Source organism: Cyprinus carpio, chromosome A2, assembly GCF_018340385.1.
Source record: "Cyprinus carpio isolate SPL01 chromosome A2, ASM1834038v1, whole genome shotgun sequence".
Classification (NCBI taxonomy): domain Eukaryota; kingdom Metazoa; phylum Chordata; class Actinopteri; order Cypriniformes; family Cyprinidae; genus Cyprinus; species Cyprinus carpio.
The window spans coordinates 5153853-5174470 of record NC_056573.1 but is presented as its reverse complement, the minus strand read 5'-3'; the positions used below and the strand labels follow the sequence as shown (position 1 = coordinate 5174470).

At 35.3% G+C, this 20618-nt stretch overlaps 1 protein-coding gene and 1 pseudogene across 1 annotated transcript; both read left to right on the top strand.

Moving 5' to 3' along the window:
• The first annotated feature begins 1530 nt into the window (after nt 1–1530).
• On the top strand, nt 1531–7628 carry LOC122135327 (annotated as a pseudogene).
• A 1339-nt stretch (nt 7629–8967) lies between these two features.
• Nucleotides 8968–19589, top strand: LOC109072446 (phosphoglucomutase-1-like). The gene is made up of 11 exons (XM_042770321.1): nt 8968–9275; nt 10294–10456; nt 11561–11707; nt 11811–11936; nt 15017–15207; nt 15326–15480; nt 15568–15683; nt 17011–17146; nt 17223–17406; nt 17525–17659; nt 19036–19589. The coding sequence occupies exons 1-11, from the start codon at nt 9018–9020 to the stop codon at nt 19123–19125; spliced, it is 1701 nt and encodes a 566-aa protein (XP_042626255.1). The 5' UTR covers nt 8968–9017; the 3' UTR covers nt 19126–19589.
• The last annotated feature ends 1029 nt before the right edge of the window (nt 19590–20618 follow it).

Here is a 20618-nt window from a genome sequence, read left to right as displayed (position 1 = left end):
TTTACATGTGCTTTAGTATTTTATTCAACAGACCAAAATAAGCGCATTACTATAAAGCATGACTTTAAAGATTATTAAAACATTATGGTAAAAGTACTTTGGGGAATAACTGGGGAATAATTATAAAGTGGACATTTTAAAAGTGTACTTAACTGTGTTAAGAAATATAGCCATGAAAGTGTCTTTAAGTACACTTAAATAGCATTTTAATTAATTAATATATTTATATAAATATATTATTTATATATAAATTTATTATGATTTATCATTTTTTATGAGGGTTGTTTTTTTATGCTTGTAGCAGCTGGACTCTATACAGTATTTGGTGGCGTTAACTATTAAAATGACAGGAACAGATCTTGACTGTTTGACTAACATGCGCTGTGGGATATAAATTAGCAGCCACATGAAAATGCTCTGCTTGCATGTGACATCCACGAAACAGAAAGACTTCAGTCAATAGAGGTGGTCCTGCATGACTGATGGGAACAAGAATGCATAACTAGACTTCCACAACTATCAGTGATGAAAGAAACATGCAGGTCCACTTTTCTTTGGCTAATGGTCACCAGTTGCCTTTGCCTGTTTGTCTTTCTCTGTAAATGGCTGCAACATTATTTGATAGACTTAACACTGTTTAGTGTGAAATGCAAAATTCATTTTAAAATAGTCTCTAGCACTTAGAGCCCTGGTACTTTGGATCTAAGGGTGGGAAAATACAAATTAAATGCTAAGAAATGCTAAGAAAAAAAACGTCAAATTTTCAGGCACAAATTACACAGTATCCTGAAAACTGGCCCTTTACAGTTTTCAGAAGCTCAGTTATGCAAACTCATTTAAATGGAATCAGCTTTTAATGGCTTGTAGGAGGGAGTGAACTATATTAGCATATAAAACACTTCACTGCTTATGACTTCAATGCTTATTAGATTAGTTATGTGGGTTTGCCTCCAGGAAAATAAATGCACATTTGTTGAGCCCTAAATAAATAAAATAAAGTCTTTAGATTTTTTATTTACTTATGCCAATGAATTCTTCACTTATATGGGTATTTTACTTGCTTAAGCCTGAGGGTTAGACGTAATTGGTTGCCATTTTAGATAACACTAAACTAGAAGTAACATAATCTTTATGGAAATTACTGTCATTTTGCAACTTCAGTATCCTTTATAATTGTATTCAGATTTTGTCTAAAAGGTTGTGCTCAGATATATTCACACTAGAGCATTTTTACAAGCTTGTATGTACAAACATGTTGAACCATCAGTGATATAAGAGAAGGTTGTAAATATTGTGCATCATGCAATCCGTGTTCTACTGCAGGAAAACGCATTCATAACAAAAAATAAATAAATAAAAAAAATAGGAAAACCATACAAACCACAAACCATTGATATGAACATAAAGACTGATTGCTGGTCCATGAGAAATTCTAAATTCAAGCCTTAATCCAAATCCTAAACAACAACAATATGATTCCCACACAAATGTTTTTACCTACATAGCTCTTCAAATAGACACACATTCACTATGTTGGACAGAAATGGGGATGAGGTCAGATGTGTTGTTTTTTTACTGTGTCATCCTTATGCAAGTTAACCTTCAACTGGAAGCTGCTTTGATTTCAACAAAAATTATTACACAAAAGAAAACTTTTTAGCCCTCAGGTTGTGAAGGTCATGAACAAGTTGTAGCGATCAGCCCCCTTATATAATCATCTGTGTTTTCTTTTCGCAGTCTCTGCTTAAATAGAAGGCAGAGGGAAACAGAACCATCTTTCAGGAAAATAAGAAATAATCTCACTGCCATATGCCAGTGGGCAGTGGTATAGCTATAGCTAATGGTTAGTTTTGGTTTTAGTAGGACGCTGGAGAGCTATGAACTCAGAACTGATGATATTAGCAGCCGTAGCCTAAAGACTCCACACACACACACACAGAGAGAGAGAGAGTCTTGGGCAAAATTGGTCTGTTTTGATTTTTAAAATTAAAGTAGCTGTCATTGGTAAATGGAGGGTTATTTTGCCACAGTGACCAAAGGACATCAAATCTAGTGCACACTACTCCATAATCTGAAAGGGCAAGTTGCCACCTGAATTGCAAAATAATGGTAACATATATAGTGTTGCATCAACTCATGGAAAAAACAACAACTTCCTTTCCTTATTTTAATTTAATAGCACATTATTAATGGTATTTGCTAAGACAAGCATCAGTATTACTGTTGCTCAGACTTACTGTTAGTATGCTAGTGTGCAATTCTAAATTTAGCCCAACGTTGCATCCAAAATGTTGCTGGAAGTAGTAGATCATCTGTTTTTGCAATACTAGGAATTTATTTGTACTACTTTTGCCGTACTGTTTTTCACATACTGTATAGTGGGGAAGCATTTAATTTAAAATGCAGTGTGTTATGGTGTGTTCTGGGAAGATAGTATTTACGAGTTGAGAAGTCGTAATTCAGACATCAGTTGCTTTCAAGTCACTTTGGTCAAAGCAAAGAGGGTGATTTATCTTTTTAAAAAAACAAATCAGTGTATCACTCGTAAATATGACTTTGTGGTACCGTTCATGTTTGTTCAACTTGTAAATACAATCTTTCCGACATGACTTCAATGCACAATTACTCATGCTGGCAATGCTTGCCCCGCCTGCAGCTTCTTCTAATTAGTCTACTCTGACTACTTTGAAACTGACTTTTATTAGTTATGTTGCATGTCAAAAGCTGGACTGGACATTTAGTTTAAAAAGTGCACCTCTACCATTATTAACTTAGCTGATATTTAGAACAGTTCTTATTTTTTTGGTTGAAAAATTGCTGATCGCTTTTATTTTGTACATTTTTTAATTTTCAGCAAATTTTTTTGGGGCAATATTAAAGGAACTGTTTTCAAAGAAATACAATTAAAAAGCAGCACAAAGCATTGCAGAAAAAAAAGCATTCTGAGTGAACTGATTCTAAGGCTCACTATTTTAGGAAATTCTGCAACTGTTTCACCATTTCCCAATTCGTGGAATGCCAATCTGTTATACAGTCACTTCCAAGCCAGCCAAGTATTCAAATTACTGTCTGTCTTATGCACATTTTCATAGTGTGTGGTATACTAACATTATACAAGAGACTTTTATGGCTGCAAGCTACCCTTACTCTTCCCTCAGTCTTGTCAAAACAATCTGGGAAACTTCTTCTAAATCAATACTAGCTCACAAGTCAAATATGGTCCATTCTGACCTATTGAAAAAACTATGAAAGGAATTATAAATAAATATTAAAAACGGTAGGCCACAGTGTCCAACTGTAAAAATAAATAAATAAAAAAAAAAAAGAAAAAAATACATTGTTGGTTTAACTTAGAAAAGTAAGAAACCTGACTGCCTTAAAATTAAGAGTTGATTAAAAATTAAAAATATGATTTATTTATTTTATTTTATTTATTTATTTATTTTTTTTAACAATGTGAATGCAGTGTAAGTAGTTTTGGATAAAAGTGTCTGCCACAGACTCCTACAGCTGGGCCATAGCCTGAGGATTTTGTGCAGAATACCAAGAATCAAATCAATGGTCTTTTCCAAAAGCTCAATATCTTTGACAAATCCTTCTACCAACTTTCTGTGCTGGCCAGTGAGATCAAAGAGGAGGGGGAAGAACTGAAGAAGACCACTGTGATCTTAAAGGCAAATAATGAGGAAATAAAGAGTCTGTCACTGGAGATCAACTCCAAAGTGGAAGATATCATAGAAGAGAGGATCAGTCTGAGGAGGCAGGTGGGCGGCTTGGAGGAGAAGTTGAGTGGTCTGTCCCAGAGTTTGCTCTCGGCTGAGCAGCTTGCTGAAATCTCCATGCTCAAGGTAAGAACAGATCAGTAACATCTTGAATGTCTTTGATAGAAACAGAAAATAATTTATGAATTTTCTCAAATGTAAACAACCAAGATGATTTATATGTTAGGGCATTTATTCATGTTCCAGGGTTAATGATTTAAGAACTGGTCTGATTCATTTTTAAATTAATTACAGTGAATTTGAAGTGAATCAGACACATATTGGCAACATGTCGAATTGGAATTTGAAAAGACAGGACAGAGTTCAGCAATTCAAAAACTTCAACAATTACACGAAAGAGGATTTTCTTTGATCCAAGTTTTGGAAAAAAACACTCATATTTGCAACATTATATATATATATATATATAAAAAAAAAAAAGTTTATTTATTTCCTGAATGTGTATATTTTTTCACAACACCTTTTAATTTTCAACCACATTGCTTTCAGATAACTTTATTATTATTAATCACACACAACAATTTTTATCACAGTGGTTCACTTGAGCCCATGAAATAGAGCATTATATGAAATGTGTTCTCTTCTCATGGTCCAAATAATAATTTATGAAGTGAAATGTATATTATACATGTTAATATTTTCGTATGTGGCAATTACAGTAGATTTATGCATTTTGATTAAATTTGTAAATGAAAAAGGTACGGGTAATTAAACCCAGTAGCATTTTCCATTTAGTTATGATGTGTTTATATCAGAATGAGGATTCAATTCCTAAATTTGTATTGAGGAATTGAATCCTCATTTCAGTTAAGAATGGCATGTAACCCTATCAGGTTCACAATTGTGTTTGACAAAACATATGGGATGTGATCTATGTAAGTGTCTATGCCATGCTCAGGTTGATACGATGCTGAAATGTTGTTGTTGTTGATGTTGTCTATGAGAAGATAATCCTGACCCAAGAAAAGTGCATCACTGATCTACTGAAGGCTGTGAGTGAACAAAGCGACCAAAGGCCTGGAAAACAAAGTATAGTATTAAGAAACCTTTTAAGATCCAATACTAAAAATGCAAAGAACTTTAGATGCCGCATGCTGATAGGTCTAACTCAGTCTGATATAATCACATCATTATTCACATGGTGCAGCGATTTTCTTTCACATCAGCAGCCAATGAACTTGCTTCTCAACATTCAAATTCTTGGCTAATGCTAATGCTGTTGCAGTGCGCTTCAGAAACCCTCCACCTTCCCCAGCTCCACCTGTATAGATCTGCCACAGGGTGATTTCATGTATGTTAATGGGGGTAACTTCATGTATGTTATACAGTATGTGCAGCAGCAGTATTTCTTACATGCTCACTGCAGCATGTCTGTGGATATATTGGCAGTAGCAAGTCTCGGTACTTGCTCTGTGGCAGCAGCAGCAGAGTAGCAGATCTATTCTGCCAAGACCAAAAATATTAACAGTACTATGCATATTACCATGCTAAATGCTCAGAGAGTTGCCATGACAGAACTATGGATATGTGCTGTCAGCTAAACCCATGAGTTTGCCATTTATATTACTAAACTTCACATCTGATCACTTTACTTCACATCTGAAGGGAGCTTCTCAAGCAGTATGGGATGCAGAAATGGTTTGATTTGGAAAATGTTACTGCATCTATTCAGTTGTAGACCAGCATGTCAGGTTGTGCTGCAGATCTTCCAAAGGACTGCAGCGACGTCTTCAGCCGAGGACAGAAATCCAGCAGCCTGTATGCCATTAAACCTCTTCTTGTGAATTGTGAATTCATTGAGAGTAAGGATAAGGCATTTTCTTTCTCACATCTCTGATTTCTGAAAAGAGCCAGAGGTGATTTCCTTCCAAAAAAAACAACAGATTCTCATTAAACTTTAAGATGACAGTCTCTGTCTGGCGTTGTCCTCCGTCATCCACAGAGTGGATGTGTTCACTGTCATCCAGCGCAGACATGACAGCTCTGTGGACTTCGACCTGTCCTGGGAGAAGTATGAGGATGAAGTTGGGGACTTCAGTAATGAGTTAAATCAAGAATTTTGTGCTCATAAACTGAATATGTTCCGCTTGTGATTATATAGTGGAGCACAATGGAGCGCTCTGTGATTGGTGTTGAGAAGTCTGAATCTTAACACCCTACTTTTAGTATCACTTTTTACTACATAATTTCATAGTATGTCTAATTTGACCAGTATTCTAATTTTCTATTGTTGCCTTCCTTGACCCAATGTGTTCACATGAGACATCCTGGCATAAAAACTTTCAGAATACTTACTGAAGAAATATAGTATCTGGTCACGCATGTGGTTACAGCCTTGTGTCACAGTAGGCTATTTGGAATTCATATAAGTAAATTCTGGTAGTACTGTAAAAAAAAAAAAAAAAAAAAAAAAAATTATGACTGTTTCAGTGTGTCCTGCAATTTATTATTAAAAATATATATTATATCATAATATAAAGATCATAACATAACAGGGTGAAGAGAAACAAAGGGGCAAAGACAAAATCAACATTTTCTCAGATTAACACATAACAACAACAACAACAAAAAAACATAATCAAAGCATAAAGCATTTTTGTACAAATGTAATCAATTTAAATGTAATGTTTAAATTGGCTGAAGTTCCAAGAAAATTAAAAATAGAGAACATTTAATGATAATAATTATAAAATATATATAAATTTTCGCATTACACTGAAAAACAGAAAAACAGTATACACTCAGAAATGGCTAGTAAATTTCACAAATAATTACAAAGAAATGACAAGTGAGTAGCCCATTGAATTAAATGTGAAATTTTAAAGTAGAAAGACTGAAATAGTGTTTTCTTGTAAAATGTACTCCATATACCTGTATATTATGATATTGGAATGCTATAATATTACAAAGTAATATTAAGTGATTTATAGTACTATAATACAGAAAGTTGGATATCTTGGATGTCTGTGTTTTATATAAATGAGTTCTGGCTTGGGCTAAACAAGATCTATGCTGTTGCTCGCCAGGGAAACTCACTCCTGCACGTCCAGATTGAGGACTGGAGGAAGGAGAAATATTTTAATGCTTTATCAGTATATCCTGGAGGATGCCGCCTCCAACTACACCATCCTTCTGAAGCTGCAGTCGGGTGAGTCCAGCTCTGCTGTAGATGAAAACACTAGCTTCGGGTTCTCCACTAAAGACCACAACGATGGATCCAAACTGTGCCCCAGGCTATACAGGTACATATAATTATATGCAGACCTTTTCATTGAGTGTTTCTGTGCAAAACTAATATATCAAGTGGTGATTTTGTTGTAGATACTGTACCTATTTTTGAGGTAATCCCAGTGCTTTTGCATAATAGTGTTCTTTGAAATTGCAAACTAAGTTAGTTTTCTTTCGATGACTGCTGCCGTTTCCTTTAGGTGGGTGGTGGTTTAGCATTTGAGGCGACATTAACCTGAAGTGTATTCAGAGCAGACCTCGTAAAAAGGGAACCCATTGGAAACCTGGCAGGGGAACCACCAGCTTCAAGGCCTCAAATATCTCCATTAGTCATCTCACAAAGCCACAAACCCCTTAATATCAACAGTATGTGCAGAAGCACAGTATGATTGCATTCATGCTGAACAATTGCATCTTGGTTTTTACAAAGTAACAGTTTAATGTACATGATAACGTTCCCAACTTTGTTGAGTATTAACCTATCAATATGATGCTGTAAAAAAAAAAAAAAAAAAAAAAAAGTAAAAATGGTACATTTATACTATTATTAGGCCAGTGAGCTCCACATGATTCAGTCATTTTAATTACACTGCAATAAGTCCAACCAGAAAACCTGTCATTTACCCTTCTGAGAGCCACTTTCAGCCATGTGTTTCAGCCACTGAGTCACACTGACCTCAAGATGTCATAAGCAAAGCTATACAGGTTCCATATATATATTCATTATTTTAGTAACATTAAATTCTAGGAATTTTCAGTGGAACCTACGCAGTAACAGAGAAAGAGAGAGAGAGAGAGAGAGAGAGAGAGAGAGAGAGAGAGAGAGCGCAATATTGTTCATAGCTGATGCAGTGCCGCCCTCTGCTGAGCATTGCCAATATTTGCAGTCATTTTCAATTGAAGCAGTAAAGTAGTACATACAGTTATGTATCTTTTTTTTGTGCTTTTTTTTTTTTGCTTTTTTTTTTTTTAAACGTAATTTTTTTTATTAATTTATTTTTGCTTTAAATTATTTACAAAATGATAAATGAATATGTTTTTATAACTATTAGGGAAACCATATTTTGCTGAGGCTTCATGTACCAAGGCTGCAGCAGTCATATACATACACTGTGGGGATGTGCATATGCCAAGAAGTTGTTGTTGTTTTTTCCATGTCTTTTTTCTATACATTGATTTTTATGATTGCATCCCATAAAAGAGCTAATGTGTTAATATAATAAATATTGATGACTATAAGAAAACCTACCTAATCATGTCTCGCAGCAAACTGTTAGAAACCCTCTACCTCCCCCAGCTCCACCTGTCTAGATCTGCTATGGGCAAATTGATCTATTTTGTAAAATCTGACATTTGTGCGGCAGCAGTATATGTACTTGCAGTAACAATTCTCTGTACTTCCTCTGACCTGGTCTTGCTGCAGTAAGAACTTACCCTGGGTCTTTTTTTATTCGGTTCATTCTGGAGCCAGCTAAACCACCTGTCATGATCAACACATCAACACAGAAATTTCATCCTTAAGGATTTTAGAGGTGCAGCAGTCAAAATCCAAACCCCCCCAACTGTCCCCAAACGCCATCCAAGCTATATAGCACATTTTTCATTAGCCGCTTGGATCTTGAATGATCCTGGGAGATTTAGCATATGTCAAAACAACTCATATTGCGTTTACAAGCAGATCATCCCAGGCTTATTCACTCAGCATCAGCTCTATTTAGCTTCTGAGTAAATACCGCACATGAACGAGGCCTTGCTGGCCATCTTATGCATCTGCTTCAACAGGCCTCTGGAGGCAAACTTGTCCTGACAGTGATCCCCATGCACATGTGTGAGAAGCCGTGTTCAGTTACCAAATTTATTTTTATCCCGTTAATGGCCTCAATCCAACTCTGGGGAATGCCATAAGGGCACAAGGCTTTTCCTCTTTCTCCTCCCGTCCCAGTCACTTTCTCTCCTCTGAGAGGAGCTAACAGCTTCTCCTTCATTCTTCCTCAACGGATTGGAGCAATGAACGATAGTCCCTTGCAAGTGCTAACTTTGCCTACTTCTCCGTACCCCGACCAGAGGCCTGGAACCAACGGCCTGAAGAAGAAGACCCATGTTTTCCAGTCTAAAAAGAACTACCTGCACAACTTTATTCAATGCATCTTCTCCTCCATCGACCTGCGGGACAGGCAGGGCTCCACCATGGTGGTGGGTGGAGATGGACGCTACTTCAATTCGACTGTCATTCAGGTCATAGTGCAGATGGCTGCTGCTAACGGGGTCAGTTGCGACACTTACAGTATGTTTTCTTATGATGAACAACTATTGTTATATATTATATATTATATAATATATTATTATATATACAATATATTATTGTAAAAAAAAATCAATTTTTTTACACTGTATATGCTTCTGAATCTCACACATAGCATCACTACAGACACCTGTCATTCAAATGCATCTTTACACCTGCACTGTATCTTTTGTGGTAAATTGTACTGTATAATCTTATATTTTGATGGCAAGAATTAGGGAAGAAGCTCTAATCACTTTCCAGTTCTAAATTTGCTACAAAAGATATTTATTCTTGACACAACTGTTTGAAACATATGTTTCGGGCACATTACAAGCAATTGGTGACACAGTCTTTAATAGATTTCTAATTTTGCCAATTAGATCTGGCACAGACAGAAGGAACATGTTGAGTGAAGTTACTATTGTTGATCTGGTGAAGACTATTGCTGCTCTGCCCTTTTTAGAGTAGATACATGAGTTGTGCTCAGCTTTGGCCTCCATTCTGGTATTAATTGCAATCGAAAATCTAAATATACCTTGTGTTTTTAATGAAAGAGATCTTTATAACATTCTATAATTTTCAGCTGACATTTATGGAAATGCTTAATTTCGATAGTCCACTTTATGCATTGTACTAACTTTGCAAATATAACTCATTAATTTTCAACAATATATCTATAACTAACTCACATTAGTGTATTAGTAGACTGTTTGGTTAGGGTTAAGATTACTAGAATAAGTTGACATGTACTTGTAGAGTTACTTATAGTTAGTAGAATGTATGTTGGGGAACCATCAAAATAAAATGTTAGCAGATATTAAGCAGACAATATACTAATACTCTAATGATTGGTAGCTGACATACAGTAGGTGCAAAGTTACAGCAGAATGTGGACTATCAAAATAAAGTCTTACCAAATTGCATTATCTACATTATTTCCTAAAATGATGACCAGTGACATATGATGTTTTATTTAATGTGGGCTGATGAATTTCTTAGGTGGGTCGTGTTGTGATCGGTCAGAATGGCATCATGTCGACGCCGGCTGTGTCGTGTGTGATCAGGAAGAGCAAAGCTATTGGTGGCATTATTCTTACAGCCAGTCACAACCCTGGAGGACCTGACGGAGACTTTGGCATCAAATTCAATACTGCCAATGGAGGTAAAATGGCTTACATGTGATTATGAAGATGAAGGAAAGATGTCCATGCAATACTTCACCAAAAAATCTATGAAAGAAATAAGATATGTATATAAAATGATGCATATTTTATGATCATGAAGCGTTACTTCCCAGTGACTTTGTGTTCATGGTAGTTTAGCTCGATTCCACTCAAATTCCTATTACTATTCTATTATACATTTTACTTTAGAGTTGATTTGTATATCTCTGTATGGTTTGATTTTCATTAGATTCTCATTACTGTAATATAGTACATTTAATTTCATGCATTTTTAACCAAAAAAAAGATAATGTTATTACGGAATTAAAAAGCCCATATATATATATGTGTGTGTGTGTGTGTGTGTTTGTGTGGTGTGTGTGTGTGTGTGTACACACACAGACAGACATTATCGTTCAAAAGTTTGGAGTTAGTAAGTTTTTTAAAATAAATTAATGATTTTTTTAACAGACTTTTATTCAGGAAGAATTTAATTAATTTAATACATTAATTTCAAATAAATGCTGTTCTCTTTTTAACTTTCTAAAATTCTAGAAAAAAATGAAAATGATTTTGACAAAGACAGTCCAATGTTTTCAACACTGATAATAATTAAGAAAGATTTTTAAGCACCAAATCAACATATTACAATGATTTCTGAAGGATCATGTGATACTGAAGATGAGTAATGATGCTGAAAATTCAGCTTTGACATCATAAAAATGAAAAAATAGTTATGCTAAATTATAGTAATTTTTAACACAATTTTATTATTATTATTTAATTATAGTGTGCGTAAATACAATACACACAATTTAAAATAAATAGATACAATGTTTGGTTTTACTGTAATAAAAATATGGAATGAAATGTGCTTAATTTACATGAAGACACTATGCAAAAATGTTTTAAATAAAATAAGCCATAATAAATATAAATGTAATGATGTAAGCTTCATTTTCTTCGAGCAAATAATTTATTTTATTTTGGGGTAAAATTTAAACCGTCTTGACAGATCAAATAACATAAAGCAGACCCCAGGCTTACAACATCTACTTTAATGATACTTTATTGTTTGAGTTATTGATAATTTCTCCATACAGGTCCAGCACCAGAGGCTGTCACAAATAAAATCTTCCAATTGAGCAGAACCATAGAGGAGTTTGCCATCTGTCCTGAACTCAGAGTCGATCTGGGGACTATCGGAAAGCAGTCCTTCGACCTGGAGAACAAATTTAAACCTTTTACAGGTGAAAACATTTGCAACATCTGAGCTGTGATTCAAAAGAATGGCATCTTTTAATGAGAAATGAATAGAATGGATGCATGTCCTGTCAATATTCTGTCATGCAGTGGAAATTGTGGATCCAGTTGAATCCTATGCCAACTCACTGAGGAATATCTTCGATTTCGCTGTTCTAAAGGAACTTCTGTCAGGAGACAACCACATACAAATCCGTTTAGATGCCATGCATGGAGGTGAGGAACCATATTTCTTTCCACTGATATAGAAGCAGACTGATATAGTCATTGAGTTACCACCATAGCTAACGCTTCATCAAGTCCATTTCCCACATTTTGAAAAAAGCATTTAGAGTAGCAGCTGCATCTACTTAATGGAATGAGATGCTTCCATGTTTGCCAGTTGGATGGGGATGAGTTTAGGCTTGTGTTGCTGCCCGCTTCTGTGTGAGATTGAGTTTCCATATAAGTGCAGTGATCTGAATGATTAAGACAAGCGATCTGACATAACACTAAAACCAAGCACGGCTCTCAGCTTTCAAGGAGTAACACCATCCCACATTGATGAGCCCCTTGAAATTAAAGGAATCTTCTGCATTCATGCATGTTATTTGAGCTGTGAAGTTGACTAGGTGGATCAACTGCTGTGCTTACAAATGTAGGTTGTGGGTAAAGTTTGCTTCTTTGAAGGTATGCTTACACTAATACAAAAGATTTAGGTTTACATGCTTTGCATGGTTGTTAAAGATATAGTTCATCCAAAAATTAAAATTCTGTCATCACTTATCTTCATTTTTTATGTTTTAAAATCTCTCTCTCTCTCTCTCTCTCTCTCTCTCTCTCTCTCTCTCTCTCTGTCCAAATAAATGTTTCAAATGTTTTCACCCAAGCACAATGTTTGTTTCTGTTCAACTGAAGAAAACAGTCATACAGGTTTGGAATGACATTGTATTTTTTACAAATGGATATAACTTTGCACAGGTTTAATGAATGATTTAGAATTTTAGTACTTTAAAGTACTAATTATGTGCTGCAAAATGCACTGATGTTTATGGCTAACTAAAATATAATTTTAATGTAATTTCTGTTTAAACTTGTATGTCGTGTATTTAAATATATTATTGTAATTATTAATATACGGTACTACTAATATTTTAAATTAAATATTAAAATATTATTTTTAATGATGAAGTAGAAATTTAGTTTGTTTACAAATATTAACTTTAAATGTATTTTTATAAGTATAGTTTTATGTTTTTTAAAGTATAGTTAAAAATATAAGTAATTTACATGTAATTTGTTTTCACCCGAGTGAACATGTTCAGTCAGCGTATGTCTGTTGGGGCAGAGTGAACATGACAGTTTATTTTCATAAAATTCATCGATGCCAATAGCCTCATAGTTATTGCGTCGACATATAGCACAACTGCACTCACAATGACCCGAGTTCGACTCCTGTCTTGAGGTCCTTAGACGATCCCATTCCCCTCCCAGTAATTTCCTGTCGTCTCTCTACTGTCTCCTATTTGACTAAAAATGCATAAAAAGCCCATTAAAAAAAAAAAAAAAAAAAAAACTAAATTCTTCAGCTTCTTTGTTGGTGTTTGTCTGTGTGGTGTGAATTGGCCTTATGGTAATGGTTGGAATTGAGATGGATTCTGTACATTTTAACATTGTTAACTGAAATCAGAACATTCCTTGAATGGAATTTTTACAGTCCAATATTGACAGGTTTATAATTGAGAGTTTTATAGAAACTTGCTTAGCTTATTCAAACTGAATCTATGAAAATGGTCTAATAGATAATGGAAGGATAGCTCTTAGTACAAATCATCATCCAGTTTGGGGCCAGATTTACTAAACAGTGCAAATTAGCATGAGATTGCAATTCCATAAAAGTGCTGATAGGAGTATAAAGTTCTGCTTGTGATCTACTGACAGTGCACAAATGAAAGATCACAGACACATCCAGATCATTTCCATAATGATCAATGCAATCTACCAGGAGCAGAGAAAATTAGCAACTATCACAGCCATTTCAAGCACAGAATGGGTTAAGAGATTATTTTTTGGGGCATTAAATGATGGCGCAAATATACTAAATTGACCAGCGCAAAAGCTGGTAAATCGCATTAAATGATTTATTAGAAAACTCTCCTCCCATAAATTTTGTGTCTGAAAGGGAAACTCCTACAGATGCAAATGCAATAAGGTCAATCGCAAAAATAACTGTATATCCATGCCTTTTTATCACTAATAGTCAGAGCCGATCCACCCTATACGCAAAATATGCAAGCTGTGTAGGGCCCCCGAAACACCAGGGGGCCTTGCTCTCAAAGATGATTTAATTTTAGTTTCTTTTTTGAATTTTGATCAGTCAAATCATGTAATGTGAATGTCGTACAGTCTTGCTCGAGACTAAACAAACGAGTTGAAAGCGTACCAAGCCGCGGAAGAGACAAGCGTTTCTCAAGCGTTTTCCATGAGCGCGATTCGAGACGGAGTGAAACACGGATAAATGCGTTTCATAACCACTCATACCCCACTACACAGCCCCCCACAACACCCCCCGCCACCGCCCCCAACACAGATTTGCGTAGGGCCACCAGAAGTCTAGGATCAGCACTGCTAACAGTCTTTAGTAAATCCTGACAGTAGTTTTTCTAACACCAATAGAGGGTTTGTCCTGGCTCAAGTTATTAGTAATTCTGGCCTCATTAAAAGTGTTGTATGTATTTTTTTGACTTTGCTAAAAAAATAAAAAATATAATATGCATGCAGATACTGTATTTAGGAAACATGGTAAGTTTACAACACTACAACCAATTATTCTACTTTAAAATGTGCGCTCTGTGTCGCAATGTCTGTATTTGTTTTTGGTCTGAGAGATTCCACTTACTGCCAACATACCCAATAGTATTTCAACACCACGGGTTGCCAGCTGATGGAAAACACAGCATATTGCAACCACTGAACCCAGCAAAGGTCAGAGATTGCAGATTTTGCTCAACCTAAAAAGCCTCAGCATCCATCTAAAAAGCTCTATGACCAGAGGCATATTAAAAAGTGGATAAATCAACTCTACAACTTTCAGTGTAAGGCTTGTTGCCTTCCGTTGTCAGTTGCGTGTCCTCAATCTGGCAACCCGCGTGAGCATCCAGTCTTAGGAGGAGATGGCAAAAGAAACAATTCTCTCCAATATTTTGAATTTGGACTGCAGTACCCATCTCAACCGCTAGCTGTCAATATTACATACTGCACCTTTAAAAGCACTGACTCTTTTAACTCTTGTTGTTGAACCTCCATTGGCTGTACAGTGACTGGGCCGTATGTGAAGAAGATCCTGTGTGAGGAGCTGGGCTCCCCTGCAAATTCAGCCATTAACTGCGTACCTCTGGAGAACTTTGGAGGTCGCCACCCAGACCCCAACTTGATCTATGCCTCTGACCTTGTTGAGACGATGAAGAGTGGACAGTATGACTTCGGCGCTGCTTTTGATGGTGACGGTGTAGGTGTTGAGACATTGAGATCAGTGTCGCTATACGACCTATGACCCAAGCAGAAGTGCTCAAGTGACAGTCAGCATAACATTTTCTTGACCCTGGCCTCACTCTCTCTCTTTCTAGGACCGTAATATGATCCTCGGGAAGCATGGCTTCTTTGTAAACCCCTCCGACTCAGTTGCCGTCCTTGCTGCAAACATCTTCTGCATTCCTTACTTCCAGCACACAGGAGTAAGAGGCTTTGCTAGAAGTATGCCCACCAGTGCAGCTTTGGACATGTGAATATTACTCCTAAATGTTTCACAATATTAAAGTACACTTAACAGGACCAGCTGCATTTCCACTCACTCTTCTGTTTTATTCAGGGTGGCCAGAGCCACCAAGATCCAGCTATATGAGACCCCAACCGGATGGAGGTTTTTTGGGAGCTTGATGGACGCAGGTCGTCTCTCATTGTGTGGGGAGGAAAGTTTTGGCACAGGTAATGAATGTATGACACATAAAATAGTGTTACCATACATCCTGTTTTTCATCAGAAATACATCAGGATTGCTACGATGTCCAGGTTTTGGCTTCCGTCCTGTTTTCCTATTGTTCTCAAACTTGCTGAAGGTAATGACTGAAAAGTAGTTTGACAAATATGTGCAGGGATTGTACATAAACTACCAGTTGTGGTGTTCAAGAAGGTGGGATCTACAGAGAACAATCAAACCAGTACATTATATACAGTATATTTATATATAATGTATGAGGATTGTAGAGAGCATGTCAGTAGGAAAACAAAGCCAAAACCCAATTTAGAATTGGGCAATTTAGAAATCCTGTCCAGGACTTGTCCAGGAAAAAGAGGATGTATTATCACTACATACAAAGACAAATTCATAATTTAAAAAAAAAATAATAATAAACACACATGTATATATATATATATATATATATATATATATATATACACACACACACACACACACACACACACACACACACTATAGATAATACAAACATATATAGATACTTTATATATATATATATATATATATATATATACACATATATAATCTCATTCCCATCACTAACACCAAATCAATAAACATTTAAATTATGACTAATTTCTTATGGAACTTATACTTTAAAAATGTTATGTTTCATATACGCAGTGCTAGTAACTGATTACATATAATCTGATACATAATCACATTCAAAAAATGAAGTACTTGTAATTAGATTTTTAAATACTCTAAATCAGACAATAGTTACTTTTTAATTGATTACATATTATTAAACATTTTCAATAAATAATTGCATTTAATTTATTGGTTGCTTAGATTATAGTTTTAAAATATTATATATCAGTAAATCATATTTATATAATGGAATTTGGTATTTTAAGACTAAGTCTGGGTCTAAGATGAGGATAAAACACTTAATTCTACACTGCATTTTGAGCATCCAATACAGTTTTAAAGAGGTGACTTTCATTCAACAACATATTTCTTATTTATGTTTAATCTTTGGGACATAAAAGTGACCACAGTTGAAGAAACACCCACAACAGATTGTGCAAGATACACTCTTAAAAAAATAAAGGCTTTTTATAAGCATTGATGGGTCCATTAAGAACCTTTAACATCAATGGAACCTTTCTATTGGATAACAGGTTCTTATTAATAGAAAAATTTCTTTACACTAAGGCTTCAAAAGAGGTGTTTTACAGCAATGCCATAGAATAACCACTTTTGGATCCCCAAAGAACCTTTCAGTGAACAGTTAAAACATTTATTTTTTTCAATTTGCTCTTCTCTCCGTAGGTTCAGATTATATACGGGAGAAAGATGGGCTGTGGGCAGTGCTAGCATGGCTGTCCATCCTAGCGGTGAGGAGGCAAAGTGTAGAAGACATTATGACAGACCACTGGAGAACCTACGGGAGGAACTACTACACCAGGTGCAGGAAAAGATGCCTTCTACATAAGCAGTCTAGTCAGACATTTGTTTGTAAATTGATGACATTTTTGTGACAGATTTGACTATGAGGAAGTGGATTTAGATGCTGCTGTAGAGATGATGTTGGATCTGGAGCTGATGATTTCAGACAGGGCATTCAATGGGCAAGTGTTTACTGTGGGGGAAAAGAAATACCAAGTGGAGGCGGCAGACAATTTTGAGTACAGTGACCCTGTGGATGGAACCATTTCAAGAAACCAGGTAATATAGTGGATTCTCTTTGTTGAGCAGGCATTTATCACAGGCATACTGTTATTACTCTAATAAATTGTATACAATTACTACATTAATATTAAGAACATGTAAACATTCCCTGTAGGGTTTGCGGATCATTTTTAAAGGAGGTTCTCGCATTGTCTTTCGCCTCAGTGGGACAGATAGTTTCGGAGCCACAATTCGTCTGTATATCGACAGTTACGAGAAAGATATAAACAAGCTCTTTCAGGACCCACAGGTAAATTATGACTTATTTCATATGGAACTTATACTTCTAAAATTTGATGTTTCATATGCAGTGCTGGAAAGTAACTGATCACATGTAATCAGATTCCAAAAATGTAGATTTAAAATACTAGTAATCAGACTACAGTTACTTTTTTACTGATTATATGATATTCTTGATTACATAGTATTCACACAATAGCAAATAAATTATTCATAATTTTCTTATTCAGTTCTTTTTCAGAACTTTTACTTTTAAGAAGTGTTTTCTCAACATTTCAACACTGCATCAACCATTGATGAACACACTTTTTATTTGAACTATAAATCAGTGGGTTATTTAACCATGTTTTACTATGTCTTAAGAAGGCTTTTGTCTTTCAAACACATTAAAATGCACAAATTCAAGTTCTTATTTACATGTAATGCAGGGATTGCCAAACTCTTTTTTCAGCTAACCCTCTTTCACCTTATAAATGACTTGAAGTACTCCCTGAGATATTAAGGTAGTAATTAATGCATTTGCATGTTCACTGTTCTCTGACTTAGTTAATGGTCACATGACATGCAAGTGGACAAATAAATATTTCATATTTTTTAGTGTTTTATTTTGATTGTTGTTTTTGTATGTAAAATTTTTATGATGTAATTAATTATTAGATTAAAGGGATAGTTCACCCAAAAATGAAAATTTGATGTTTATCTGCATACCCCCAGGGCATCCAAGATGTAGGTGACTTTGTTTCTTCAGTAGAACACAAACCATGATTTTTAGCTCAAACCATTGCAGTCTATCAGTCTTATAATGTAAGTGAATGGGAATCACGGCTAAAACATAAAAAAAAAAACATACATAAAACTAAATTAATCCCTGTGGCTCGTGACGATACATTGATGTGTAAAGATACAAAATGATCGGTCTGTTCAAGAAACGGAGCAGCATTTATTTATTGTTTTTATTTTATTTTATTTTATTTTTTTTTACCTCTGATTCACGCAATGTCCGAACTGTTAGAACTCTTCTGAGCGCGACCTTCTGTACGTGTTCTCAGCAGCAGGCACGTTAGGTATCATCTTTTCTTCTTCTTGCTTTATGGTGGATCGCAGACTTACAAGTGCATTACCGCCACCTATCTCTCAAATGGACCATTGACACTCTATTTACATTTACATTTACATTTATCAGATGCTTTTATCCAAAGCGACTTACAGTGCATTCAGGCTATAATTTTATTTATTTATTTTTTACCTAACATGTGTTCCCCTGGGAATCGAACCCACAACCTTTTGCGCTGCTAATGCAATGCTCTAAAAAATAGCCTATAAAAAGAGGAAAAACGTTTGGAGTAATTCGTTTTTTGTTTTGATTTGTTTTGTTTTCTGTCACAGGTGGTGCTGGCGGAGCTCGTCACCATTGCCCTGCAGCTTTCACAGATACATGAAAGAACCGGGCGAAGAGGCCCTACTGTTATTACATGATTATATTAAATGTCATATTTACATTTTCTTTTTATTAAATATTGCTTTCAGCGAAAAGTATAATTGCAGCATTTTCTCGCATTATCAGAAAAATACCTCTTACTGTCACCATTGCTTAGCTTATGAATATTAATTACGTCACTTGACGCTCCAGAAAGGTAACCGAGCAACGTGCACATGACTCAATTAATATTCATGAGCCAACCACTGACAAAGTGGTATTCGTGAATGTGCTGCCCAACCACCAACTGCAGGCACTCAAACAAACTCTGATAATACACTGGCTGAAATGAGACACAGTTGGTAACTACTGATAACAGATACAAGTTAAGCAGTATGGTCTTTTTTATGAAACAGTAAAATGTGCTATTCCAGCACTGATTGAGTGCCAATGATTAATTCATTATGGGTTTTGATGTAAAATCCTTAAAAGCAGTTGGGTAAACTTGGTTAAATTAGACCTTGCCATGATATTGTTATATAAATTTGATACTGTATGAATTTATGTCTGTGAAAATGATATTCCGCAGTTGTCTGTCTGTCTCTTTGGTTTTATGCAGTAGATTCAGTAAATTCTGAATAAATATTTTCTCCGTTATTCAGAGAAGAGAGAGTTATATATTCCTATTCCTAATACAGCTGGTATATTTCATGTTTTACATTTTTCCCTAAATAACCTAAACTGCAAAATGTACCTTTAAATGGAAAAACATTCAAATAATGTAACATAGAATCTCAAAAAGTATTTAAACCTTTGTAGATAAAAGTAAATAAAGAGACCCATGATCAGCAAAATTCTCACTCAAATTTCAACAGGTTACAGGCCACATGCACATACAGTGGGTACGGAAAGCATTCAGACCCCCTTAAATTTTTTACTCTTTGTTATATTGAAGCCATTTGCTAAAATCATTTAAGTTATTTTTTTCCTCGTTAATGTACCATATTGACAGAAAAACAGAATTGTTGACATTTTTGCAGATTTATTAAAAAAGAAAAACTGAAATATCACATGGTCCTAAGTATTAATAAATTTAAGGGGGTCTGAATACTTTCCGTACCCACTGTATATAGTGATATAGCGGCCTCTATACATACTCTATAATTCACACTCTTGCCTTATACTCCTACACACTCTTACTGCTGAAAATCAGTAACCATGGAAGCTTATGACATGCTGTCCTACTCTCCATCAACACAAGTAGTTAAGGACAGCCAGAAGCTGGAAGGTAAGAATAACACCAACTCCACCTTTCATATCATTACTACTATATAAAATAAAAAATAAAAAATCATATTAACATTACAATACTTTCAAACTATATTTTTTCGCTCTGTAAAGTCAAGGCAGAGGTAAGACCGCTAATCTTTAGATTCTTTTACTGTCTAGTTTTGTAATAGGTATCATAAAAATACAGGCTTTAAAAACAAACCGGCTCCTCTTCTTTACAAGACAAGTGTGTAGAATTGCCTTTGAGGAGTATCTCAGCATA